Here is a 27,923-nt window from a genome sequence, read left to right on the forward strand (position 1 = left end):
TCATTCTCCTGGTGGCGTCAGAAGATTGTCTGCCTTTAGTGAACCCTGTCTGGTCAGGGTGGATTAGCATTGGCATGATTTTGATTAGTCTTGTTGCAATCGTTTTAGCATATATTTTGAGGTCGAGATTGAGTAGAGATATCGGGCGAAAATTTTGGGGTGCATTTGATTCTTTCCCTGGCTTTGGTAATGTTATAACCAATGCTGTTAGGTATTCCTTTGAAAAAGAGGAAGAGGAGGCAGCGTGGTTGAAGAGTTCGGTAAGGTGGGGAATCAGTTGAGGGGCGTGTTGTTTATAATATTCCCCTGTCATACCATCGGGTCCCGGTGCTTTACCGTTAGGTAGTGAGTCTATGGTGGCCTTAATCTCTTGGGTTGTAAAGGGGGCATTTAGTTCAGTCAGTTGGTCGCCAGTCAGAGTAGGTAGTTTGAGATTGTGGAGGAAATGGTCTATGTCAGTTTGTGTAGGTTGCGGGGCGTGAGGGTCCCTATGTAAGTTGTAGAGGTCGCCGTAGTAGGCACTAAAAGCGTCAGCTATGTCTTGAGGGTTACTTAGTGGGATTGATGTGTGCGGGTGGATTAGAAGGGGTATTTTAGTGTTCACACGTCTACCCTTAAGTCGTTGTGCAAGTTTTTTCCCCGCTTTGTTGGAAGTGGAATAGGTAGTCGCTTTGAATTCCCTTTGAAGGAATTCGTAGGAGTGAAGTAAGAGGGCCTTTAGTTCCTGTCTTAGGGAGAGTAATTGGTTTGTCAGTGGGTTATGTGGGGTAATTTTATGTTTTAGTTCTAGGGTCTCTGTTTGGGCCGTGAGTTCGTCCACACGCTGCGTCCTCTTTCTTTTGTGATAAGCACCCATTGTATGTAACATTCCTCTCATGTACGCTTTGTGCGTACTCCACACCACGGCAGGGTCAGAGACCGAGCCTTTGTTTAACATGAAAAAGTCATTAATGTGATCTTTTATTTCTGTGGTGTATTTGTCGTTTTGGATAATGGAGTTGTTGGTTCTCCATATAAATGCGTTTTGCCCTAGGTTAGAATCTTCTATGGTAATTGAGATAGGGGCATGGTCCGACCATGCCGTGGTGTGGATCACAGAATTTGATATTTTTTGGAGAATGTGTTTGTCGGTTAGGAACAAATCTATTCTCGAATACGAGCTATGTCTGGAGGAGAAAAAAGTGAAGTCTCGTTCTGAGCCATGGTGACAGCGCCATACGTCATAAAGATCTTGGGAAGAGAGGAATTTTTTCAAGGGTGAGTCTCTCCGTTTGGTTGGTGATGTGGAATCCATTCGTGTGTCCGGTACGAGATTAAAGTCCCCGCATATTATTACGTGGCCCTTTTGATTGGATTTAACGGAACGCATGACTCTGCGTATGAATTTCATTTGATGGGAGTTTGGTGCGTACAGATTTATTATAGAATATGTCACTCTGTTGATGCTGCATACTAAGATAATAAAGCGACCTTCGGGGTCTGTTGTGGTATTCAATAATTGGAAGTCCACTGAGTCCTTGATCGCTATCATGACTCCTCTAGCTTTAGTGGAATGCGTTGCGTGGAAGATATGAGGAAAGTGGCGGTTTTTGCACAGGGATGAGTGTGATGCTAGCAAGTGGGTTTCCTGGACACACAGAATGTCACTATTGAGAGCCGAAGCGGTTCTCCATAGTGAGTGATGTTTGGCGGGGTGGTTGAGTTAGTTGGCGTTTTTTTGAAAGTATGTTGATCGGCATCTTGTAAATGTGTTGTTGGTGAGTGGAGTGTATAACACTTACAGTTCGTCGATGGATTCGGTGTCTCAAGATACCTGGCAGCTGTGTTCAGAGGTAGGAAGACGGAAGATCACTATCTGGAAGTAAATTGCCCAAAAGACTGCAAATAGAGCAATATGTTAGAAATAACAAAAAAGAAAAAGAACAAAGAGCACTGCACAAGGTGTAAGGTTAGGAAGTTCCTTAACCGCTTTGACAGTGGTAGAGTCGCTGATCTAATGAGAGCAATATATTGCAAAGAATATAGAGGAGGTGCGTAGCACCTTGAAAGCCTCTGTATTGGGGTTCAAAAAAAAACTCGGGAGAGTGAGAACAGGGGTTCTCATGGTGTCAGAGCTCAGGGGAGCTGTAATGGCGTCATTCGGCCGCAAAAAACAATCCTTCTATTCGACTTTGCATGAGGTTGTTGTTCATTCGAGGCCGTTCTTTATGCTCAGTTTCATTTGAGACTGCTGCAAAACAGTATCCTATCGGCTTGGAACAAGAAGGTCCAAGCTCTAGATTTCCCAATGTGCTTGTCTCCAAGGTGCGCCAGAGCCTCATTTGGTGGTTGATAACCAAGAATCTGCAGAAAGGAAAATCCTTCCTACCAGTTACCTGGGAGGTGGTAACAACAGATGCCAGCCTTTCGGGTTGGGGAGTAGTCCTGGAAGAGGCGACTGTCCATGGGAAATGCTCCAGGTCAGAAATGACCTTGCCCATCAATATTCTAGAGATTCGGGCAGCGCACTTGGCCCTGAGGGCCTGGACGTTCAGATTACGGAATTGTCCTGTCCAGATCCAATCCGACAATGCCACAGCAGTGGCCTATATCAATCACCAAGGGGGCACGAGAGAGAGGTGAATCATATCTTAACTTGGGCAGATAACAATGTACCTTGCCTGTTGGCAGTCTTCATTCCAGGAAAAGAGAATTGGCAGGCGGGCTACTTGAGTCACCATCAGTTGTTCCCGGGAGAATGGTCTCTTCACCCCAAAATCTTCCTGACAATATGTCAAGGTTGGGCGATTCCGGACATAGATCTGTTTGCATCCAGGTTCAACAAAAAGTTCGACAACTTTATGTCAAGAACAAAAGATCCGCTAGCGTGCATAACAGATGCCTTGGTATTCCCGTGGAATCATTTTTCACAGATTTATGCATTCCCTCCTGTTCTGCTACTTCCACGACTTCTTTGCAGGATTGAGCAGGAAGGGAAGTCAGTGATTCTTGTGGCCCAGGAGATCTTGGTTTGCAGAGATCATAAAGATGGCTGTAGGGGACCCATGGACCCTACCACCACGTCCAGACCTTCTCTCGCAAGGTCCGGTATTCCATCCTACCTTACAAACTCTAAATTTAACGGTTTGGCTATTGAGACCCACAATCTGAAGAAGCTTGGGCTGTCAGGTTCATTGGTATCTACCTTGGTTAATGCAAGGAAGTCGGCCTCCAGAATCATATATTATAGAGTCTGCAAGGCATATGTTTCCTGGTGTGAATCCAAGTGTTGGCACCCCAGGAAGTATGTCATAGGTAGAATCCTTGACTTTCTACAAATAGGGTTAGAAATGAAGTTGGCCTTGAGTACTATCAAGGGCCAGGTCTCGGCCTTATCAGTATTATTTCAGCGACCACTTGCTTTGCATTCTTTGGTTCGTAGCTTTATTTAGGGGGTAACGCAGCTTAATCCTCCGGTTAGGTCACCCCTGAACCCTTGGGACTTGAATTTAGTTCTGTCAGCATTATAGAAACAGCCTTTTGAGCCTATACGACATATTCCCTTGGTCCTTTTGACAAGGAAACTAGTTTTTCTGGTAGCCATATTTTCTGCAAGAAGGGTATCAGAGTTAGCTGCTCTTTCTTGTAAAGAGCCATATTTAATTATTCACAAGGATAAGGTAGCATTGCGTCCTCATCCTAACTTTCTACCTAAGGTAGTGTCATGTTTTCATTTAAACCAGGATATTGTTCTGCCTTCATTTTTTCCAGAACCCGGTTCTATGAAAGATGAGTCACTACATTCTCTTGATGTGGTGAGAGCAGTCAAAGTCTACTTTGAGGCGACTGCTCAGATTCGAAAAACGGATGTTTTGTTTGTATTTCCTGAAGGTCCTTAAAGGGGACAGGCAGCATCAAAATCTACTATTTCCGAATGGATTCGACAAGTAATTGTTCAAGCTTATGGTTTAAAGAGGAAGATTCCAACTTTTCAAATCAAAGCACACTCCACAAGGGCTGTTAGTGCCCTCTGATCTCATGGTGCCCTAATTTTGTTGTGTCTCCCTCTCTTCAGTTGGCATTGCTCTGGGACATCCCACATAGTAATTACTATGGCTCTGTGTCCCGTGATGTACGATTAAGAAAATAAGATTTTTATAACAGCTTACCTTTAAAATCCTTTTCTTTTGACGTACATCATGGGACACAGAGGTCCTTTCCTTCTTTCTGGTATACACATGTATTGCTTTGCTACAAAAACTCCCAGTAGTGGGAGGGGTTATATAGGGAGTGGACTTCCTGTCTTGGGGTGTGCCAGTGTCCATCACCTGAAGGTGGCCTATAACCCACATACTAATTACTATGACTCTGTGTCCCGTGATGTACTTCAAAGAAAATGATTTTATAGGTAAGCTGTTATAAAAATCCTATTGCAAGCATTAAAAAAGGGATTAACTCCAGGGATAAAGTGATAATTCTCCCACTCTACAAGACTCTGGTCCAACCGCACCTGGAGTATGCTGTCCAGTTCTGGGCACCAGTCCTCGCGAAGGATGTACTGGAAAAGGAGCGAGTACAAAGAAGGGCAACAAAGCTAATAAAGGGTCTGGAGGATATTCGTTATGAAGAAAGGTTGCGAGCACTGAACTTATTCTTTCTGGAGAAGAGACGCTTGAAAGGGGATATGATTTCAATTTACAAATACCTTACTGGTGACCCCACAATAGGGATAAAACTTTTTTGTGGCCGGAAGTTTAACAAGACACGTGGCCACTCATTAAAATGAGAAGAAAAAGAGGTTTAACCTTAAACTCCATAGAGGGTTCTTTACTGTAAGAGCGGCAAGGATGTGGAATTCCCTTCCACAGGCAGTGGTCTCAGCGGGGGGGCATCAATAGTTTTCAAAAAACTATTAGATAAGCACCTCAACGACCACAACATACAGGGATATACAAGGTAATACTGACATATAATCACACTTAGGTTGGACTTGATGGTCTTGTGTCTTTTTTCAACCTCACCTACTATATAACTATATAACTATGTAACTGTGGGTATGGGATTGTATGTTTTTTTTTTTTTTTTTTTTTTTGGTTGAACTAGATTGGTGTCTTTTTTTCAACCTAACTATGTAATTTTGTTATCTTTGAACAGAAATGTTCCCTGGTTTCAAATTTAAAAGTGGGGTGGAGAATTTATGAGAAAAAGACTCGGGTTCCCTGCAATGCAGAATGTGTACGACTGGTGAACAATATGATGGAGGCAGAGGAATAGATGGTCACATGTAAAGGTCAATTATAGTACGTTCTATGCTTTCTGAGGTACATTGACCCACTATATGACAGGGGCTTCAGGGACCCTGAAACCCCCTTCACCAGAACATTCAATACCTCAGACTGTGGTGGTATGAGTGCTTTCCACAGCTTTCCTTCTCTATAGGCCCTAGTATATTTGAACCAGTACTTTTTTGCTTACCCCACTGTCTGACACTCTTGGCCAATGGGCCTTGAGGTTTCTGCCATAGACATTTGTTCACCCGGACTGCTCAATCTTCTCTTTCCTACGTACCTGCCATAGGGGTTGAGATTGGCCCCTTTAGAGGCCCATGCCATCGCTTCTGTTTAATATTACGCTTGTGTACAATTCAGTAGTATGTGTCATATTACTTTAGTTGCACTACTTTTAGACCCCTTTCACACTGGGGAGCTTTTCAGGCATTTTTGCGCTACAAAATAGCGCCTCTCAAGCCACCCCAGTGTGAAAGCCCGAGTGCTTTCTCACTGGGGCAGTGCGCTTGCAGGACAGGAAAAAATGTCCTGCAAGCAGCATCTTATCAATATAAGATGTCAATATAGTCCATATACTACTAGGGACCAGTGCTGTGGATATTTCCAGGGAAGTTTCCAGGGAAGAGCAACAGTGCAGGGAATTAACTGTATACACTGCTCCTCCACCGCCCCTGCCCATTGAAATAAGTGGGCGCCGCTTTCAAAGCGCTGTAAAAGCGGTGAGGTTAAAAAAAATTAATTCCCTGCACTGTTGCTCTTCCCTGGAAACTTATATCCATAGCACTGGTCCCTAGTAGTATATGGACTATATTGACATTTTTCCTGCTTCCTCTTCTTGAAGGATACTTTGTTTTTTCCTGTCTTCTGTGGGTTGAGTTTGTATGTCATTGTGCTTTGCAATGTTATATGAAATAGGTCCATGTGTTTTAAAGATGGTTGATGCCCGTTGCTTGAGTTATATTTGTTGGCTTTAGAAGGTTTATCTCACGAAATCTCTGTCTTCGCTGTTCATTGCCAGCAAGAGCAACTTGATTTGTTTACTCACAAAGATTTTGTCATAATTTCTTCTCTGTTCTAAGCATATAAATAACAAACTGGTTTGTGAATGACAATTTCTTTCATGTCTGCCTAAAAATAGTGCAGTGTATTTTCTTTCATGTAGCTTGTATTTGGAAGTAAGCACTGAAGGAAAGTCCTTAGTTACTGTGTTTTTGCATGTAAAAGTTTTTATGATTGTGGTGCTGGGAACAATATTTAAGGTTTATGGTATGTTGGCAGGTCGCTTGGCTCATGACTTGTTCCTCTCCCTTTGCGCTAATGGAAGATGGGTGTTACTTTTGAACTTACAGAAACTTAGAGAAGCAGTCATCATTATTTCACCTAAAGTGAAATACTCCCTACTAACCCAAAGCATTTTTTTGTACAAGCTGAAGGTAAACCACCCAACCGAAGGCTGGGCAGGAACACCAAACACTCCCAGATGGACTGACAAAAAGTCAGGAATTATAAGAGAGTGACCTTCCAGTTGGATTATTGAAGAGTTGTAGGAAGTCAGGGCCTGAGTCAACCATCCAGGCTGCACCTATCATTGGAATATCCCTTTTGAGTTGATTGAGCTGTTTTTAACATGTGCGTGGTCACTGCACATGTAGGATCATAATAAAATATACACCCGTATGCATGTAAAAGTGAGTACTGGCTTTTACATGCATATAGCCATGTACATCAGTTATTGTAATACATGTCTATGGGCAAAAATATGCTGCATTGGTGGCTTCCGCGCACCAGAACTACAGCCGTAATTTTCTCTGTATGCTCATCTGCCTTAAATATGGTTCTCTGCAAGAGCCCTGTTCACACTGTGTGCTAGATCTTATTAATACAGTATTAATGTACTTACAGTGGGGATGGAAAATATTCAGACCTCCTTAAATTTTTCACTCTTTGTTATATTGCAGCCATTTGCTAAAACCATTTAAGTGAATTTTTTTCCCTCATTATTGTACACACAGCACCCCATATTGACAGAAAAACACAGAATTGTTGCCATTTTTGCAGATTTATTAAAAAAGAAAAACTGAAATAACACATGGTCCTAAGTATTCAGACCCTTTGCTCAGTATTTAGTAGAAGCACCCTTTTGATCTAATACAGCCATGAGTCTTTTTGGGAAAGATGCAACAAGTTTTTCACACCTGGATTTGGGGATCCTCTGCCATTCCTCCTTGCAGATCCTCTCCAGTTCTGTCAGGTTGGATGGTAAACGTTGGTGGACAGCTATTTTTAGGTTAGTTAGTCCAGAGATGCTCAATTGGGTTTAAGTCAGGGCTTTGGCTGGGCCATTCAAGAACTGTCAGAGTTGTTTTGAAGCCCCTCTTTCGTTATTTTAGCTGTGTGCTTAGGGTCATTGTCTTGTTGGAAGGTAAACCTTCGGCCCAGTCTGAGGTCCTGAGCACTCTGGAGAAGGTTTTCGTCCAGGATATCCCTGTACTTGGCCGCATTCATCTTTCCCTCGATTGCAAACAGTCGTCCTGTCCCTGCAGCTGAAAAACACCCCCACAGAATGGTGCTGCCACCACCATGCTTCACTGTTGGGACTGTATTGGACAGGTGATGAGCAGTGCCTGGTTTTCTCCACACATACCGCTTAGAATTAAGGCCAAAAAGTTCTATCTTGGTCTCATCAGACCAGAGAATCTTATTTCTCACCATCTTGGAGTCCTTCAGGTGTTTTTTTAGAAAACTCCATGCGGGCTTTCATGTGTCTTGCACTGAGGAGAGGCTTCTGTCGGGCCACTCTGCCATAAAGCCCTGACTGGTGGAGGGCTGCAGTGATGGTTGACTTTCTACAACTTTCTCCCATCTCCCGACTGCGTCTCTGGAGCTCAACCACAGTGATCTTTGGGTTCTTCTTTACCTCTCTCACCAAGGCTCTTCTCCCCCGATAGCTCAGTTTGGCCAGACGGCCAGCTCTAGGAAGGGTTCTGGTCGTCCCAAACGTCTTCCATTTAAGGATTATGGAGGCCACTGTGCTCTTAGGACCCTTAAGTGCAGCAGAAATTTTTTTGTAACCTTGGCCAGATCTGTGCCTTGCCACAATTCTGTCTCTGAGCTCTTCAGGCAGTTCCTTTTGACTTCATGATTCTCAATTCCTTTGACTTCATGATTCTCATTTGCTCTGACATGCACTGTGAGCTGTAAGGTCTTATATAGACAGGTGTGTGGCTTTCCTAATCAAGTCCAATCAGTATAATCAAACACAACTGGACTCAAATGAAGGTGTAGAACCATCTCAAGGATGATCAGAAGAAATGGACAGCACCTGAGTTAAATATATGAGTGTCACAGCAAAGGGCCCTTTCACACTGGGGCGGTTTGCAGGCGCTACTGCGCTAATAATAGCACCTGCAAACCGACCCGAAAGTGCCGCTGCTTTGTCTCCAGTGTGAAAGCCCTGAGGGCTTTCACACTGGGGTGGTGCGCTGGCAGGACGGGAAAAAAAGTCCTGCCAGCAGCATCTTTGGAGCGGGAAAGGAGTGGTGTATACACCGCTCCTTCCCCGCTCCTTCCCATTGAAATCAATGGGACAGCACGGCTATACTGCCGGCAAAGCGCCTCTGCAGAGGCGCTTTGCGGTGGTTTTTAACCCTTTCTCTGCCACTAGCGGGGGGTAAAACCGCCCCGCTAGCGGCCGATTACCGATGGTAAAGCGCCACTTACAGTAGCGGCGCTTTACCGCCAGCCCCGCCTGAGTGTGGAAGGGGCCAAAGGGTCTGAATACTTAGTACCATGTGATATTTCAGTTTTTCTTTTTTAATAAATCTGCAAAAATGTCAACAATTCTGTGTTTTTCTGTCAATATGGGGTGCTGCGTGTACATTGATGAGGAAAAAAATGAACTTAAATGATTTTAGCAAATGGCTGCATTATAACAAAGAGTGAAAAATTTGAGGGGGTCTGAATACTTTCTGTCCCCACTGTATGCATTCATTGGAAATGGTCTAACACTCATGTTTTTACTATGTACTGTTTGTAAACTTAAAACAGACTCAACATAAACTGTGTGCTAGAACTTGAACTAGATCTGTCTATAGATCGACTCCCTGATACTGGTCAAGTCAGGGTTACTCTATGTGATGGGTATAGTTTAAATAATGCTATATACTTGATGCATTTCTTTTTTGTGTTTTGCAGGTGATATCACACAGAAAGGTTATGAGAAGAAGAGATCAAAGTTAATAGGAGCATATCTGCCTCAACCTCCAGGTATGTACTACATTGCATCCTTGAGTTATGGGGCTGTGGTCTTTTATTTAATCAATCAAAAAACATACAAACTGGTTGCAGTTGGGCAAGAGCTCTGTCTTTGCACTTTATTTTATAAATCATCTGCTTTTGAGTTGTTATACAAAGTTTATAGCCTTAGAGAAAGCCACTGAAAAACTGTACCTCAGCCACCTCCATTATATCTTCCCTGCAGTTATTACCTTTAGTAAAGTCAAATTAAGAGAGCGGGATATGACTGTTGATTGCTGTGAATGTTTAGGGATGGTCCCCACTTAAATAGCACAGAATGCGGTTTGGGTTCCTGTACGACTCAGTGCAGTGCGATTTTCAGCCCATTTATTTGAATAGGCTGAAATCTCACTGTATTGCATCAAAAGTAATGCATGCATTACTTTTCAAAAATGCACTTCACCGCATTGCGTTATACTGCAGTCCCACGCGATCTGGTTGGGGCAAATGCACAGTGTTTGCAATCTGTGTTTGGGATATCAATAGGATTATATTGATGCCCGCAGCAGATCACACACACAGCGCCTTTTGAATGTGGTGTGGAAAAAGCACTTGGAATGCGGAATTACTACACCGCGTTCTGGTGTAAACGAGCCCTTAATGAACTGGGCTTTAAAACTTTGTTCCACGTTTTGAATTCTTAAACCGGAACTTCACCCAAAAGGGGAAGTTCTGCTTGTTTGTATCCTCCCTCCTCCGCTACCACTTTGGGGGGGAGGGTACCTGGTTTTGACCACTTAGCGTCAGATTCGCCAAGTGGTTGTAGCTGCTTGTGGGGAGCCTGGAGCTCCTCTTTAAACTTTTTTTTTTTTTTTTATTGGTTTATGATCAGGACTACAAATATGTTAAAATGTATTTTCTATTTTTTTAGTTTATCAGGTGAATGTGAAATATTTCATAAAAAATGTTTTATGTTTTATCCAACCAGTTGGTGGAACATTAGGTTAGTTTTCTCCTATTTTCATCTTCTTTTGTTGTAAAATGATATAAAAAAACAAACAAACACGAGAGGGCACCTCCATCTGTAGAGGTTTATTAATAAGAATGTAAGACAATTAAAACGCACTCACTAATTAAAAGTGGATCAAGGCTGGTCATAAACCCATATAGACCTCCATAGGATCTCCATGAGGCTGCAGAGCTCTGCAGGCAGGTGGCTGGCTGAAGCAGAGTTCTTGATGGAAAAAGTACAGCTTTCAGGCTTCAGGCTGGAACATAGGCAACAGCGGCTTCCGGAAGTAGCAAGATGGCTTCTCCAAACTGCACACCTCTCTCAGCTGGATGATGGTGATAGGAAGTGGAGGGGGTGTGGCTACATGTTTCAGGGCACACAGAAGCGCCCCTTTATCAAACCATAGGAAGCCTCCTAATCTGAGAGGAGCTGCATCCACTTTACCTGGTGTTCCCTACCACTCTCCTGGCCCTCTTATGTGCCCCGTTAAATGACGGTTGGGTTCTAGTCAGCGCAATAGCTTATTCATTTTCCTTTGTTGTAAAATCATGTTTCATGTCTCAATAGCTCAAGATGAATATTACACACAAAATTGAATGAGTTATGCAGTGACTCCCATCCCTCATTTCTTTCAGATAATCTACCTCCAATTTTCAGTGTGAACTGGGAACTCTCTGTAGCTGCTGCTTGGTGCACACTAATGACCTAGACCCCCCCACTCCAATACTACAATGTAAGCCAGTCCCACCACTATGACATAACCATCTTACTGCAGCATTAGCCAGCCCCCCTTCCCACTGTCACCCCCTCACGTCAAGGCAGCCGCCCCCTACTGGCTATCGAACCCCCCCCCTCGTGAACCACATTTGCAGCTCCCCCTTCTCTCACCATTCATCAATCCCACACCCCCTTTCTCCCAGCATCCACTGTGCTGCACCTCTACTTCTGTTAAAATCTACCATACCTGCAGCCCTTCTTTTCTTAGAATCCAATATGCCTGCACCCCCTTCTCTCACCGATCATCATGCTGCACCCGTCTTGTTTTGGCACCCATAGTTTCTGCAGCCCCTCTTTTCTCACCACTCGATGCTCCTACACTTCCCTTCTTTCAGCATACACTACACCTGCAGCTGCCCCTTTCTCAGCATCCATTGCACCTGCAGCCTCCCTTTTCTCAGCATCTACCATGCCTGCAAACCCCCTTCTCCCACCACACTACATGCCTGCACCCCCTTTTCTCACCACCTGCGCTACCCCACCACACTTGCACTCCCTCTTTGACTACTGCACCTGTGGATACTTCACCCCCACTCTCACCAGTGTGGCCCTGTGCACACTCCCTCCCATGTACCTTTACAACCCCCCACCCCACCTCTCACCCAATGCCTACACACACACACACACACACACACACACACACACACACACACATATATACAAAATACATGTCTTCAAACCATTATAATTGCCCTTTGATTAGTCAGTGTACAAAAGCATTAAGGCAGAGCTATTAAAAAACCCAAAATGCCTTGCAAACAGTGCCACTGGTGCTCCATGTCATTAAATGTTCATCGGTAGAGCAAACATTTTATACAAAAATTACACACATTTGATGTGAATAAATATCAATTTATAAACGTGTAATCCATATTAGTTTTGCCTGAATGTATTTATACATGCAGAATTTAGCCAGCACTTGTAGACTCTGCCAGCATAGTGTTTACGTAGCCTGAATTTTTTGCATTGAAACATGCACACAGTAGTGCAATGTACAAATTATACTGTACATATTTCTTCCACACATTGGGGTAAGCATACACAGCCTAGTAAAATCTATTATACTCAAACAGGAAATATGAAAATTCACGGTCATGCCAGGATATAAATTGGGCAGAAAAATGCTTACGGCTGGATTTTACATTTTTATACATTTTATACTTGATTCTAACCTAGTCACTGGAATAATCTTTCTTACATAAAATAATTCTTGCCAATTTGTTTTAATGTTATACAAATGTTTCAGTGTATAGATTGTAATTGTCTTTGTCCATGTGGGTAGCCATATTTGTTCATTACATGGGTAGAGGGGGGTGGTCTTCATCACTCTTGACATTGCTGCACAGTGGTTGTGCTGTATGCCATCTTCCCACAATGCAAGTCTATGGGTGACATTTATGAATTTGGCTGCACAGCTTTGAAATACTTAACAGGTGGTAAATCAGATCCGACACAGATTACATATACACTATATTACCAAAAGTATTGGGACGCCTGCCTTTACACCAACATGAACTTTAATGGCGTCCTATGCCCCGTACACACGGTCGGATTTTCCGATGGAAAATGTGTGATAGGACCTTGTTGTCGTAAATTCCGACCGTGTGTGGGCTCCATCCCACATTTTCCATCTGAATTTCCGACACACAAAGTTTGAGAGCAGGCTATAAAATTTTCCGACAACAAAATCCGTTGTCGGAATTTCCGATCGTGTATACACAAATCCGACGCACAAAGTGTCACGCATGCTCACAATAAATAAATAAACGAAAGCTATTGGCTACTGCCCCGTTTATAGTCCTGACGTACATGTTTTATGTCACCGCGTTCAGAATGATCGGATTTTCCGACAACTTTGTGTGACCGTGTGTATGCAAGACAAGTTTGAGCCAACATCCATCGGAAAAAATCCATGCATTTTGTTGTCGGAATGTCCGATCAATGTCCGACCGTATGTACGGGGCATAAGTCTGTAGGGTTCAATATTGAGTTGGCCCACCATTTTCAGCATAATGTTTGACCATTCTTCCATAAGTGCATTTGTGAGGTCAGGCACTGATGTTGGACGAGAAGGCCTGGCTCGCAGTCTCTGCTCTAATTCATCCCAAAGGTGTTCTATCAGGTTGAGGTCCGGACTCTGTGCAGACCAGTCAAGTTCTTCCACCACAAACTCGCTCATCTATGTCTTTATGGTCATGTTGGAACAGGAAGAGGCCATCTCCAAACTGTTCCCACAAAGTTGGGAGCTTGAAATTGTCCAAATGTCTTGGTATGCGGTTCCCATCATTGGAACTAAGGGTCCAAGCCTAACCCCTGAAAAACAACCCCACACCATAATCCCCCCTTCACTAAATGATTTGTACCAGTGCACAAAGCAAGGTCCATAAGTACATGGATGAGTGAGTTTAGGGTGGAGGAACTTGACTAGCCTGCACAAAGTCCTGACCTCAACCCAATAGAACACCTTTGGGATGAATTAGAGTGGAGACTGCAGGCTAGGCCTTCTCAACCACATCAGTGCCTGGCCTCACAAATGCACTTCTGGAAGAATGGTCAAACATTCCCATTGACACTCTCCTAAACCTTGTGGACAGCCTTCCAAGAAGAGTTGAAGCTGTTATAGCTGCAAAGGGTGGGCCAACTCAATATTGAACCCTACAAACTAAGACTGGGATGCCATTAAAGTTCATGTCTGTGTAAAGGAAGGCGTCCCAATGCTTTTGGTAACAGTGTACTTGGGCAGCTTAATTCACAAATGCCCTCTCAGTTGCTCTAAAATAGCATTGCAACAGAATAAAAACTACCCTTAACCATGCCTTAGTAGTGCTTCTGCTGTAAGTGAAAGTCTTTTTTCTTTATAGTACATCATGGTACACAGAGCACCATAGTAATAACTATGTGGGTTATACACCACCTACAGTTGAATGGACACTGGTACACTCAAAAAACAGGAAGTCCCCCTCCCTCTATAACCCCTCCCATACAGGGAGTACCTCAGTTTTTTCGCCAGTGTCTAAGGTGTTGGTCACGGTTGATGAAGTGCTAAGAGAGCTCCGCTAAGCAATCCCTGAAAGGTTCAAGGAGCTTTGCAAACTGATCCATCTAAAGTGCCTGAAAGCCAAAATGGATGGTACACGGGCCTCTTGGAAGAAGAAACAAGGTTTCTGCCTGTAATGCATTCTCTTTTGAGAGCTAGGCCCTGGGATCCGGCACCTTGGTCATGTTTATACAGTCAAAGAGTTCTCCGGCAGGGTGCTGTACAGCTCCAAGGGAGTGGACCCCGTAAAGGGGGACCCGGTCCTTCAAGGTCTGTCATGATATGGCCTGCCGTGATGGGTGAAGGCTGGATCTGTCTGTGATAATCTCCAGCAGTCCTGAAGTGGGACGGGTAAGTCAGAAAGATCCAACAGAATGTATATATATTTATGATTCATATTTGGACTTTCTTCTGTGAGTATGCGTTGCCCTGCCTGTGTTTTGCCACTAGAGCGTGTAAAAGCAACATACCTGGCTTCCAACATTCCATGCCTTCCCCTGTGTTATGCTCAGTATCAGCAAAGGCTTCTACGGATAGCATTGCTTCCTCTCCGCTCTGTCAGCCATCAGTAGAGGTTTTGGGGGGACCATCTGCATTCAGCACAGCGATCAGGTTCAACCCTGCTGAGACCCCTCCCCTCCCCCTCGATCCGTCCCCGCTGTGGGAGCGGCCTGTCTTCCGCACATGCGCGGGAAAAGGTTTATAAGGGGGCGGAGCCTAATAACGTGGAGATGTGGCTTAGACGCTGTCGGCATGCACGTGATACACCGCGTAGGCACAAGGCTTACTGGTTTTAAAAGCATTTCACTCTGAAAGTGTCTGGTTGGCTGACGGATGGACACAGAGCATACAAGGGCATGTAAGCTTTAAGGGTGTTTGGATGCAGGCATTTTTAAGAGGGCACATTTTACTCAGCATTTAGACTGAGCATTTATGGCGGCATATTATTCATTTGCTAGACTAAGGCTCGGCAGTAGACGCACTGTGTTAGTACTTCTGCTTTTTGTGCTTAGGACTATGTCTTCCCGTAAAAAGGGGAATACAACAGGGGGGAGCTCAAGGTCGCTGCAAGCAGAGTCTGAGGCTCCTAGTCGCACGTCTGCAGTTCAATCCTCCCCTGAAAGACCTGGAGCATCTGGCCAGTCTGAGCAACCTTGACTCTCAGGCATTGTGGCTACCTCCAACTTTTCAGCCTCTGCATACGTCACTAAGGACGATTTGGCTTTGGCTCTGGCTGGTTTGGAAGGAAAAATAGCTGATATGCTCGCATCTTCCTCCCAGGAGGGGAGAAAACGCAGCAGATCCCCCCTCTCCCGCCCCTGACCTTCCAGTATTGGAACCAGAATGGGCAGGAGGTATTGGGGTACCTTTGGGGGATCAGGCAGAAAGAAGTTTGGATGACTCCTCTTCTGAGGGTTCAGCATCCGAAGAACCTTTCTCAACTTTGCAATCTCAGAAATTGCTAATCCAATCCCTTAAGGATTTTGTCCGTTCTGGATATAAGTTACCCCCTGCAGAGGTGGATGATGTTTCCTTCTCCTCTTTGGGTTTGCTAAGACACCCACAGGATTCACATGCTTTCCCTATGCACCCATTACTGGAGCAACTGATTTATGCTGATTGGGATCACCCAAATAAGCAGTTTTCTCCTCCTAAGAAGTTCTCTCTTTATCCTATGGAGAAAAAGAGGTGGGATTTGCCAGCGGTAGATGCTATCTCCTCTGTGAAAAGGAGTTTAACTTATCCAGTGGACAATGTCCAAATATTTAGAGATCCAGCTGATAAGAAGTTGGAATCTCTGCTTAAAGCCTCATTTGCTGTAGCTGGTGCAGTAGCACAACTTGCAGTAGCAGCAATAGGCATATGTCAGTCCCTTAGGGATGAATTCAAGTAGGTTATTAAGAGTTTTTACTCAAACTGAAGAGGCCCACAGTTTAGCTGAGCTACCTAGGGCCTTATGTTTTGCAGTGGATGCTATCAAGGATTCTATCCATCAGGCGTCTCGCCTAGCATGTATGTTGATACATATGCGTAGGATTCTGTGGCTAATGAACTGGTCAGCCGAGTTACCATGCAAAAAGCTCTTGGCTGGGTTTCCCTTTCATGGAGAAAGGTTATTTGGGGAAGATTTGGATAAATATATCCAAATATTTATGGGGGTAAGAGTACCCTTCTGCCGGCTAAGAAAAAAGAATAAACGTCCTTCTTTCAAATATACTCCCCCCCCCCCCCCCCCGATGCCTGGGGCAACAGCCTCCAGATAGTCGCAACAGCCTCCACCATCAGGGGCAAAGTAAACTTCATAACCAGACACAGGGCCAGAAGAAGCCCTGGGGTCAGAAGTCCATAAAACAGAATCCTAAGGCTTGCTTGTGAAGGGGTGCCTCCGCTCGATCAAGTGGGGGGGAGACTGGTGGTTTTAAGAAACTTGGCATAAACTTGGCAAAATGAAATCCAAGACAAATGGGTCCTCTCTGTGGTAGCCCAGGGCTACAAACTAGAGTTCCAAGAATTTCCACCGTCTCGTTTTCTAAGATCAAACATTACCAAGGACCCAGTAAAGAAAAAGTCCTTATTTTTGGCACTGGACAGGTTAAGGTCTCAGGGAGTAATAGAGGCCCCCTCAGAAGAGAGGGACCATGGGGTTTTATTCAAATCTCTTTACGGTACCAAAACCAAATGAAGATGTCAGACCTATTCTAGATCTCAAAGATCTGAATCACTTCCTAAACATCTGCTCCTTTCGAATGGAGTCAGTTTGGTCAGTTGTATCCACCCTACGGGGAGGAGAAGTTCTAGCATCCACAGATATCAAAAATGCGTATCTACATGTGCCAATTTTTCCCGTTCACCAGAAGTTTCTGCGGTTTGCGGAACTTTCAGTTTGTGGCCTTGCCCTTCGGGTTAGCCACCACTCCCCAAGTATTTACAAAAGTTCTAGCCCCAGTACTAGCAAGACTAAGGGGCCAGGTTATAGCAGTAATGGCATACCTAGACGACCTGCTACTGGTAGATCAGTCAATAGCACGGTTAAATAATGGGGTGTCCAGAACGATCAGTTATCTGGGACACCTGGGTTGGATTCTCAATCTAGGGAAATCATCCTTGCGGCCAGTAAGAAGGCTGGAGTATTTGGGCCTGGTCATAGGCACAACCCAGGAATGGGTGTTTTTTGCCTCAGGCAAAAGTCAACACTCTAAGAGAGCTGGTCCAGGTGGTCAAAGCAAGGAAGGGTCCTTCCATTCGCCTTTGCATGAGATTATTAGGGAAGGTGATAGCTTCCTTCTAAGCGGTTCCCTATGCCCAATTTCATTCAAGACTGTTGCAACACAGTATTCTGTCTGCTTGGAACAAACAGATCCAAGCCTTGGATTGTCCAATGAATTTGGCTCCAAAAGTATGCCAGAGTCTCAATTGGTGATTGATAACCAGGAATTTACAGAAAGGAAAATCCTTCATTCTAGTTTCCTGGAGAGTAGTAACAACGGATGCCAGCCTATGGAGCTGGGGAGCGGTTCTAGAAGAGACCACGGTTCAAGGAAAGTGGTCAGAGTCCGAGAAGACCTTGCCCATCAATTTCCTAGAGATTCGGGCAGTACGTCTGGCTCTAATAACCTGGACGTTAAGGCTGTAGAGTTCTTCTGTCAGGATACAATCCGACAATGCCACAGCAGTGGCCTATATCAATCACCAAGGGGGTACCAGAAGCCACGCAGCCCAAAGGAAGGTGGACCGTATTCTGTCTTGGGCAGAGAAACATGTTCCTTGCCTGTCTGCAGTCTACATTCCAGGAGTAGAAAATTGGCAGGCAGATTTCTTGAACAGTCAACATTTGTTGCCGGGAGAATGGTCTCTACATCCCGATGTCTTTTTGGCCATATGCTAGAGATGGGGTACGCCAGACGTAGATCTGTTGGCGTCCAGGTTCAATAAGATGTTGGACAACTTTGTGGCGAGAACAAGGGATCCACTTGCACTCGGAATAGATGCATTAGTGACCCCATGGGATCAGTTTTCACTGATCTATGCATTCCCTCCAGTTCAGCTATTACCACGGCTGTTCCACAGGCTCAGGGAAGAAGGGAAGCCGGTAATCTTAGTAGCCCCAGCATGGCCCAGAAGACCCTGGTATGCAGGGATCGTGAGAATGGCAGTAGGGGGAGTCATGGACTCTTCCATCTCGTCCGGACCTGCTGTCACAGGGACTGGTATTCCATCCTGCCTTACAGTCGCTAAATTTAACAGTGTGGCTATTGAAGCTCATGTTCTAAAGAATCAGGGGCTTTCAGGTTCAGTAGTAACCACCCTGATTAATGCCAGAAAGCCAGCCTCCAGGACAATTTATTACAGGGTCTGGAAGGCCTATGTCGCCTGGTGTGAAACCAAGGGTTGGCATCCTAAAAAGTATGTCATAGGAAGAATTCTGGCCTTTCTACAGTTAGGAGTAGAAATTAAGCTTGAGTACGATCAAGGGTCAGATTTCGGCCTTGGCAGTATTTTTCCAAAGGCCGCTTGCTTCACATTCTTTAGTCCGGGCATTCATACAAGGGGTAACTCTAATAACTCCACCAGTTAGAGCACCCTTGTGCCCATGGGATTTGAATCTGGTTTTGTTAGTGTTGCAAAGACAACCCTTTGAACCTATATATAATATTTCTTTGCTCCTTTTGACAAGGAAATTGGTATTCCTAGTTGCGGTAACCTCCGCAAGAAGAGTTTCAGAGTCGGCTGCTTTCTCCTGTAAAGAGCCATACTTAATCGTGCATAATGATAAGGTGGTGCTGCGTCCTCACCCAACCTTTTTACCAAAGGTAGTATCTGGTTTTCATCTGAATCAAGGTGTTTCCCTACCTTCCTTTTTTCCAGAACCTCTTTCTGCAGAAGAAAAATTATTGCATTCTCTCAATGTATTGAGAGCAGTTAAGGCCTATCAGAGAACGACAGCTTAGATACGGAAAACTGATGTTTTGTTTGTGTTACCAGAAAGCCCTAGAAAGGGCCAGGCAGCATCGAAATCTACTATTGCTAAGTGGATTCATCAGGTGATTAGTCAGGCTTATGGTCTGAAAAGAAAGGTTCCTCCCTTTCAGATTAAAGCGCACTCTGCTTCATGGGCAGTGCATCACCAAGCCTCTGTGGCTCAGATTAGCAAGGCCGCTACTTGGTCGTCAGTACATACATTCACAAGATTCTATCAAATGGATGTAAGATGGCAGGAGGACACCGCCTTAGGGCGCAGTGTGCTGCCGGCAGCAGTATAGGTCCTCACGCGTGGCAGCGGCTGTTTTGCTTTGTCTCCCCCTCCCCTCAGGTGGCATTGCTTTGGGACATCCCACATAGTTATTACTATGGTGCTCTGTGTCCCGTGATGTACGATAAAGAAAATAAGATTTTTTTAACAGCTTACCTGTAAAATCCTTTTCTTGGAGTACATCACGGGACACAGAGATCCCGCCCCTCTTATTGGGATAAGTATATATTGCTTTGCTACAAAAACTGAGGTACTCCCTGTATTGGAGGGGTTATATAGGGAGGGGGACTTCCTGGGTTTTTTTTTTTTTTTTTTGAGTGTACCAGTGTCCATTCACCTATAGGTGGCGTATAACCCACATAGTTATTACTATGGTGCTCTGTGTCCCATGATGTACTCCAAGAAAAGGATTTTACAGGTAAGCTGTTATAAAAATCCTAGTTTTTTTTCCCTCACTCAAAACTCTATATTAAAGTCTATGGAACGAAAAACGAACCAGCTCAAAAAGATCTTGACCCTTTCAAAAAAGGCACCCATTGAAAATGCACAGATGTAAACGTTTAACCTATAGGAAACCATGTTAAATGGACTGTAGTGCATTTCTGCAAAACTGAAAATGCACTGGAAACCACACAAATGTGAACCCTAGCCTTAGATCCCTGCACCTGCAATCCGGGGCAGCAAACAGACAGAATTGCACACCTCTGGGGCAGATTTAGCATTTGAAGATGAGACAAATTTTCTCTCTACAATTAAAGCAACTGTGTTCAGAAAATTTAAATTGGAAGTCCAGGTTATTCCTACTATGTTCAAACCTACTACCCCCCTGTTCTAAATCCTATTTCAGCCATTGTCATCGATATCTCATCTCCTCTGAGGGCCAATTCACACTATATGCAGTTAAAGACGGTTTACTGCATTGTAAGGCCTGGTTCACACCTATGCATTTTTTAGTGCGTTTTAGTGCGTGAGTTTTGCAGAAACACGCTACAGTCCATTTAACATGGTTTCCTATGGGTCACGTTTACATCTATACATTTTATGGAAAGAGCCAGGGACTTTTTTCTGGTTTTTGGTTCCATAGACTTCAATGGATCAAAAACGTGTATTGAAAAACGCAAAATGCACCTGAAATATGCAAACTGCAACCTGCATAGGTGTGAGCCAGCCCTAAAAGGTCTGTTATCACAGGGTGTTTCCTATGTGTCCCATTCACATTGCAACACAGCCTAGCACTGCGCTGCATTTTAGCGCAGCGCATCAGCCTGAATTGCACTGCATTGAATGAAGTGTATGTTTTGTACACTTCAAATAAAGTTAGTACAAATAATAAGGGAGCAGTACGATGTGATTAATTGTACATCACACTACCCCCCTGCACAGAGGCAACGCAGAGCAGCTGGAGCAGTGAATCGCTCCGGCTGTTCTGCGATTTCATGGAGGGGTAGTGTGAACTGGCCTTGAAGCCGACAGCTGACGAGATCACTTAACCGGACCTGAGCATCCTCAGAATAGGTAAGTATATATATTTTCCTTTCACAGGGTAGTTAGAAAAGGATTTAGAAGGGGGTGGGAGCAGGTTTAAAGTGTTTCCAAAGCCTACCTTGCATTAAGGTAAAAAAAAGGTTTAGGTAGCAATATGCCCACTACCATACTTGCCTCAATCCAGCGCTGTGACCATCTGTGGCAGCTCTCCCTATTGACTCCTGCTGTTAGTCAAATCCTGTGACGAGGAGCAAGGGCTGGGGCCAAGCCACACTGTCAGCGTCTATGGATGCAGGCAGCGTGGAATTGAAGTGAGCCTGCAGGCGTACCATGATAGGAAGGAGCTTGCTATGTTGTCAAACCAAGAAGAGAAGGAGCCAGGAGTACCAGCAGGGGACCTGAGTGGAATACAAATATAGCATTTACAATCATGTTAAAGCGGAGTTCTAGGCATATTTTTAAACCTCCCCCCTCGCGTTCATGATCAGTTTGTAACACCTCCTTATAAAGTGCTTCAATTATAAAACAAAAAGTGTTCCAGTGCACTAAAAGTGCTGATGTGAAAAATCCTTCATGCAATAACATGCACAAAAATGAAAACGTAACGTCCATTCCAATTAGTTCAAATCCACAGATACTGTTGATAATAATCATACGTGTGCTTGTGTCCACTCCTGTGCTCCCCCTTGAGTGTGCGCTCACCTTAGAGCGTGTGACCTTGCAGCTAAGCTTGGTCAATACACGCTTATGAACCAACTCTGGGTTCAATATCTGTGCTTGGGTCCTGGGCTGGTTGCTTGTGCTTTTTTCCACATAAAAGTATGACAGAGGAAACTTGATAGTGTGATATCGTTTAAAAATATATATATTTATTCACAGATAAAAAAACGTCCCTTTACTAGGGTACTCACATTTAGTGGGTGCTGCAGTGCACCACACTATACAATTGCCGAAAATTGACCAAGCTTAGCTGCAAGGTCACACGCTCTAAGGTGAGCGCACACTAAAGGGGGAGCTCAGGAGTGGACACAAGCACACGTATGATTATTATCAGTATCTGTGGATTTGATCTAATTGGAATGGACGTTATGTTTTCATTTGTGCATGTTATTGCATGAAGGATTTTTCACATCAGCACTTTTAGTGCACTGGAACACTTTTTGTTTTATAATTGAAGCACTTTATAAGCACTGTTTACATATATACTATATTGATGCACATGATCACTTTGATATGACCATATTTTAACTATTAGAGTATGTATAATATGTATTTTTGATTCCGTATTCACTAATTGGTGTATCTAGTGGGGCAACTCGCTGTTCGCTTTAGATAGCGCTGCACTTTCTTTTGTATTTAAGCTTGGTCTGCATGATCGTATGGGACGTGATCAGTGCTAGCAGCTGTCTAGATTAATTAATCATCATAAACATATATGGTGGCTTGCAAGAACCTTAATACTAAATTTGTAACACCTATTTGGACGCCTTTTTTTTTAGCAATGTAAATACCTTATTTGTATGATTAATCCTCCATGGTGAGATACGTCCTCTCCGCTATTGGCTCCTGGATATGAGTGTCATCAATCACAGGAGTCAATGGGTATCCGCCTGTTATAGCATCACAATGAGTGCGCCGCGCTTTGTACTATATGCACATGTGCGAGAACGGTAGGCGCATGCTGGGTATCCAGCAGCATCATATCCCAGAAAGAGGAACAAGTGGGCTTTAGATGCCCACACTAAAAGATGAGAACGCACTCGCTGGGGCCTAAAAAGTACATTTGTTTGCAAAGAACATGATATATAACAACTACATTTTATACACATTCCATCGTAAATAGCATTCGGTGCGAACATCCCAGGGGTTAAAAAAAAAAAAGAAGCTGGAACTCCGCTTTAAGCTTAGTTAGGGATAACCTGGAATTCCACTTTATTACCTGAAAATCTGTCCATGCAAATATAAGAGCAAAAATACTTTCTTTTACTGTTGCCTCTGCCACCATAAACCGCTCTGTTGAAAAAAAAAAAAAAAAAAGTCTTACTCTGAAGTTTGTTCAGAAACGGACATTTCCAGGATTGTTAATCCCCTGCTGCACTAAGGCCCCTTTCACACTGCTGCGACTTAAAAGTTGATTTTGATGCGATTTCAGGGAATGCCTGTGTAAACATGAGGTCTATGGACCTCAACTCGCATGAAAGTCGGACCAAAGTAGTACAGGGACTACTTTGAAGTCGGCACGACTTGAAGTTGCACATATATGAATGGTTATCATTGGGAATCATGGGGCGTGACTTGTCTGGCGACTTTGCAGTCCCAAGTCGCAGGACAAGTTTAAAAGGGGCCTAAGTTGTCTTTCAAGGGACAAAAAAATAAAAAACAGAGTGATAAAAACACACACCTAAAGAGTTATACTACAAAAATGTTTATTCGCTAAGAAAGAGAAAAATACAAACAACACCAATACTAAAATCCCTATATCCCTAAAGAGTCCCTAAAAAGGGGGGAACTCCTAATAATACAAACAATTCCCCAAAGATAAATGGGTGGTTAGGAAATATCTAAAGATATTGCAAGGGATAAATGCAGTGGGTATATCCCTCCCTCCCCCAATATGAAACATCACCTATAAGCACCTAACAGTACCCCAAGCCACCTGGGGCGAGGAACTAGGCTGGATAATTCCTGAAGGGAACAGTGTGATTCCGTAAACACAGAAATGTGCCGCACTGTTACATTCCAGAAATGATCGAGTCTAAGCGACCAATGATAAGGTGTAAAGTCATACTACAGTCGGTCACACAGTCAGTCAAAGATAGAATAATCATAGAAGGAGGACACACTGGGAAAATGGATAATCCAAAAATTGAAGACAATTAGGGGAGAGAAAAATCTTCTCCTCACAAAGAAAAAAAGATTGTTATTGTATCCTCGAATGTATGGAAAGTCCTGCTGTATGATCTTGATTGGTAACAAACATGTGGTTAAAGGATGACAGACACTGATTACAGATGGATGGATCACTAAGCATTTCAATCCTGACCTTGTCAGCTATATAACATAAGCAGGAACAATCACATAGGCACCGTCAGTGTAACCAAGAGCCAGGGTTCCCACAGCATGTAGGTATAACATCCAAGCAATTGTAATAATACATTTACATGGTTACTCACTGATACCGGATCACACAGAGAACTCTCCAATGTAAGATGAGATTAAATCTGTTGGTTTGTATGTGATAGCCAGAGATCTCCAGTTGATGATCGATCATCTGTGATAAAGATCGTGATTTCTCATCCAAGATAGATTGGTCAATATGTGTCAGGCTATTCGAAAAGCCGATTGAGTAATAAAATCCATAGTCAGTGTCTGTTCTCTGTGATAAAAGATGAATTAGTCTCCATGTTGAGGTCAATCATGCTGATAAATTCAGGATAGATGTATCATTAGGTTCATCAAAATCATCAGGTTCCAGCTCAGTCCTTCAAGCCCATCATAGGGTGTTAGCTAGGGGTAGGGGGGCAAAAAACGGGGGTGTCCAAGGTGACTTAAGGTTATCACACTAATTCATTATAATCCATTCATACTCTTGTATTTACAATGATACAAAACGTCAGATTGCTTGTACTTTTTGGTTGTTTTTTGTTGTCATTCATCAAGGATCCTGATTGCACTGATATACAGATTGCCACTGGAGGGAGACTCTAAAAACCTTTGTATATAGAATGATTATTAAAATTGTAGAAAAGCAAGAGAAAGTGTGAAAGTCATATCAAACTTGTTTTACGATAATAATACTTGAAAATGCACTACACAACAATACCCTTTAAAAACTATGGTCTCACGAGTTTCTGTTTCTCTATACTGTACTGTATATGAATAATATGCTAAATCCACCAGGAAGAAGAAGAAGACGAAGATGATGTGGGTTTTTCACAGGAATACATAAAAAATCTATCTTGGTCGGTGACTGCAAATTTGGTTTAATAATTAAAGGAGAAGTACAGCCAAAGCTCGTTTGGCTGTAATTCTCCTGTGCAGGAGTGCAGTTCGTTCTGCACTCCTATGACCCATTTTCAGCTGACAGCGGGCTGAACCCCACTATCAGCTGATGTCACAGAGCCGGTCCTGGCTGGCGAAGGATCGTGACCATATGGTCGGGATCCACCAAGGAGCCTTGACCAACACCTGGCTCAGCCTTTTAGTGAGCCGCTAAGAGACTAAGCCAGCCACTCCTGCCCCCTCCACAGCCCAGTGCTCCAGTTAACGTGGTAGGAGGTCTGGGGGCAGAGCAGACAGAGATGACTGACAGTCACCAGCTCTGCTGAGAGCGGCAGGGAGAACCGAGCGATCAGCGGTGTTTGTACGCTCAGTTCTCAACCTTTAGAGATGGCGGGGGACAGATCAATGCTACATCAACCTAGGTAAGTATGATTTAACAAAAAAAAAACCCAAACCCATACCCTTTTTTAAGTGTTAGAAGGGGGGGGGGGGGGGCAACTTATTTCACCGCAAAAATATATTATTTACCGGCATTTTACCAAAACTAAAATGTCAGATCTAACTGGACTAAATATTCCCTGCTAAGCAAGGATTTTGAGAAGATGAGGTCTGATATAGGTCTTCCCCAGTAAAATGAACACTAAAGTAATAATTATTATTATTCCTCTAGGGGTGGATCAAGCATTGCCACCGGAACGTAGAACGCCCGTCACCCCCTCCTCTTCCTCTAGGTATCATCGCAGGCGATCCTCAGGTTCACGAGATGAACGCTATCGATCAGGTAAGATGTTTGGTCAGTCTTTGGTATTTTGATTGTTTGCATTATGTGGCTGGGCCGCAGAGCATATCACAGACAACGATCGTGTATGTCATTACTCTGTGTGAGGGTCTGGTAAGTGGTCATGTGAAAACTGATAGTGTGTCATGATGATCGCATGTTCTTTATTTGAAAAGGTGCAAAGGGTATTTACTCCAGAGATATGACTTATTCTACTACTCTACAAAACTCTGGTTTGAGTATGCCATTCTGGTCACCAGTCCTCGGGACAGATGTGCTGAAACTGAAGAGAGTCTAGAGAAGGGCAACAAAGCTAATAAGGGGCCTGAAGGATCTCATTATGATCTCAGTTATTACCTCTGCATTCATTAAACTTATTCTCACTGGGGAAGAGACACTAAGAGGTGACATGATCGCAATACACAAATATCTTAATGGTGACACTAGCATAGGGAAAAAAACTATTCAATATCAGGTCATTTAGGAAGACTCAAGCCCATTTAAGTGCAGAAAAAAAGCGCACTGAACTGTATCTGATGTAAACTAGCACAGTGAATTTGGAGGAGAAGCGATTTAACCTTAAACTGCGCAGGGATTTTTGTTACTGTTAGGGTAGTTAGGATGGGAAACTCTCTTCCACAAGCGAGGTTGGCAGCAGTAAGTGTGGATAATTTCCAAAAACTTTTAGATGAGCATCTTATTAAGCACAATAAACAGAGATATGGGAAATGGTAAAGACATAATTATACACGGACCCGCACAGACACATGCTCCTACTGCCTCAAGATGAGTCGGCACTGGACTGCATGGTCTGTATAGTCTGGGGTGAAAGCCCAGTCACAACTGTAATGATTCAAGTAACAAAGATCCGGATAGCTGCACACCCAACTAAGGATCCAAAAACTGCCTTTATTGCAATACCGCATACAAAAGCAACACAGATGTACAGAAATGGGAGGGCAGAGGTTAACGCATTTCACACTAAAACAGTTCTTTCTCAAGCACCGAGAAAGCACTGTTATAGCGTGAAATGTGTTAACCTCTCCCCTCCCATGTTTCTACATCTGTGTTGCTTTTATATGTGGTATTACAATAAAGGCAATTTTTTTGAATCTTCAGTTGGGTATGCGGCCATTCAGATCTTTGATACCTGACACACCCAAATTGGTTGAACTGGATGGATTGGTGTCTTTATTCAACCTTGCAACTATGAAATACATCTGTGCCACACAAATGCCATTGCTCTACTTTTTGGATAGAGTGGGGAAGGATTAGAAGCCTAGTCCTGTTTTTACAGCTATTTAGGGCTCTGTTAGGGAGCTTTGTATTCACTTAGTGTTCCAGTGAATTCACTAGACAAGAGGTCTTTTTGCAATACAGACAGAAATAAAAATGCTTCTTTTAGTAGCGTAGAAGAAGGCTAGAGCCCTAGACAGTTTTTTTTATCTCTGTCTTATTTATTTTGTGCATTTATTTCAGGTACTTATATAGCGCCGTCAATTTACACAGCACTTTACATATATTGTACATTCACATCAGTCCCTACCCTCAAGGAGCTTACAATCTAAGGTCCCTAACACACATTCATACATACTAGGGCCAATTTAGACAGGATCCAATTAACCTACCAGCATGTCTTTAGAGTGTGGGAGGAAACCAGAGAACCCGGAGCAAATCCACACAGGCACAGGGAGAACATGCAAACTCCAGGCAGATGGTGTCGTGGTCGGGATTTGAAGCAGCGACCCTTTTTGCTGCTAGGTGAAAGTGCTAACCACTACACCATTGTGCTGCCCAGTCTTGGCCCCTCTTGCAGATTTGCCTCCACTTCCTGTGAAGTGAAACACTGTCACCAGAACAGTAGGTGAGGGTGAAATTTTATGGACAGAGCTCTGGGTAGTGGTAAAAACTAGGCATGTTCAGAACGAAAAAAAATTGTTTTGTTTTGTTTCGGATGGATTTGTTAAGTTAAAAAAATTAATTTAATTACATTAATTATTGAATTACTAGATGGACTTGTGTCTTTTTTCAACCTGACTAACTATGTAACTGTTATGTTAGAATGATTTGTTTTCGTA

The 27,923-nt window shown here is 43.6% G+C and overlaps 1 protein-coding gene across 8 annotated transcripts in view; it reads left to right on the forward strand.

Moving 5' to 3' along the window:
• Nucleotides 1-27,923, forward strand: part of DIP2C (disco interacting protein 2 homolog C) — a 751,814-nt gene that overhangs the window by 351,180 nt on the left and 372,711 nt on the right. For all 8 annotated transcript variants that reach the window (XM_073629914.1, XM_073629915.1, XM_073629910.1 and 5 more), the window contains 2 exons: nt 9,462-9,533; nt 25,738-25,848. In XM_073629914.1, the coding sequence (XP_073486015.1) occupies nt 9,462-9,533; nt 25,738-25,848 (183 nt within the window). The remainder of the gene's footprint in view (nt 1-9,461; nt 9,534-25,737; nt 25,849-27,923) is intronic.

This window comes from Aquarana catesbeiana, linkage group LG05 (assembly GCF_042186555.1).
Source record: "Aquarana catesbeiana isolate 2022-GZ linkage group LG05, ASM4218655v1, whole genome shotgun sequence".
Taxonomy (NCBI): Eukaryota; Metazoa; Chordata; class Amphibia; order Anura; family Ranidae; genus Aquarana; species Aquarana catesbeiana.